The following is a 784-nucleotide window of genomic DNA, read 5'->3' on the forward strand; positions in this document are numbered from 1 at the left end:
AAACGTCAGACCTCTCCCTGGGCAGGCGTGGCCAGGAAAAACAGTCTCCAGTCCCTTTGCCGCCTCATTCCGGAGGACCCTTCCCCTCCACAGACGCATGCACCTCGGAGAGGAGTCAGTCTCTGGGGCCCCCTCCTCCCCTGGCCTCAAAGAACAACCCCCTCCCTCTCCACCCTTTTCTTCGGAAGAGGCAGCTCTTCTGTCCAGGAATCTTGGGCCCCTCCCCAGGACGTGTGTGTCTGCTCAGGCTCCCCGCCATACCTGCGTGTCCCCGACCCCCCCTTCTCCTGGGCCAGGGGATCCCTTCCCACCCAGCCCACCGACCCAGAGCCTGCCCGACCCAGAGCCGGCCCGCGCTAGCGGATGAGGACATTGATCTCCGCCACGCTGGCCTCCAGCACGTTCTCGGCCGTCGTCTTGCCGTGCTGCTCCTTGAGGTGCCGCCTAATGGCAGGCTTGTGCGCGAAGCGCACGTCGCAGTAGGAGCAGCGGTAGGGCCTGGCTCCCGAGTGCAGGTTGAGGTGGTCGTGCAGCGTGGACTTCTGCGTGAAGCACTTGCCGCAGATGCCACAGGAGTGCGACTTGACGCCGCGGTGCACGTTCATGTGGCGGTTGAGGTTGCTGCTGTGGTTGAACTGCTTGCCGCAGCGCGGGCACATGAAGATGAAGTGCTGCGCCCGCATGTGGAAGACCAGCTTCTCCACGCCCTGGAACACCTCCGGGCACTTGGTGCACTTGATGTTCTTCAGGGAGCTGCCACTGGAGAAGCCCCCGGGCAGGGGCC

The 784-nt window shown here is 64.5% G+C and overlaps 1 protein-coding gene across 1 annotated transcript in view; it reads right to left on the bottom strand.

Moving 5' to 3' along the window:
- Positions 1–6: 6 nt before the first annotated feature.
- The window catches only part of ZBTB12 (zinc finger and BTB domain containing 12), a 1,929-nt gene continuing 1,151 nt past the window's right edge, over positions 7–784 (bottom strand). The window contains 1 exon segment of the mRNA XM_006772865.2: positions 7–782. Within this exon segment, the coding sequence (XP_006772928.1) occupies positions 357–782 (426 nt within the window). The 3' untranslated portion in view covers positions 7–356.

This window comes from Myotis davidii, unplaced genomic scaffold, assembly GCF_000327345.1.
Source record: "Myotis davidii unplaced genomic scaffold, ASM32734v1 scaffold1006, whole genome shotgun sequence".
NCBI lineage: Eukaryota > Metazoa > Chordata > Mammalia > Chiroptera > Vespertilionidae > Myotis > Myotis davidii.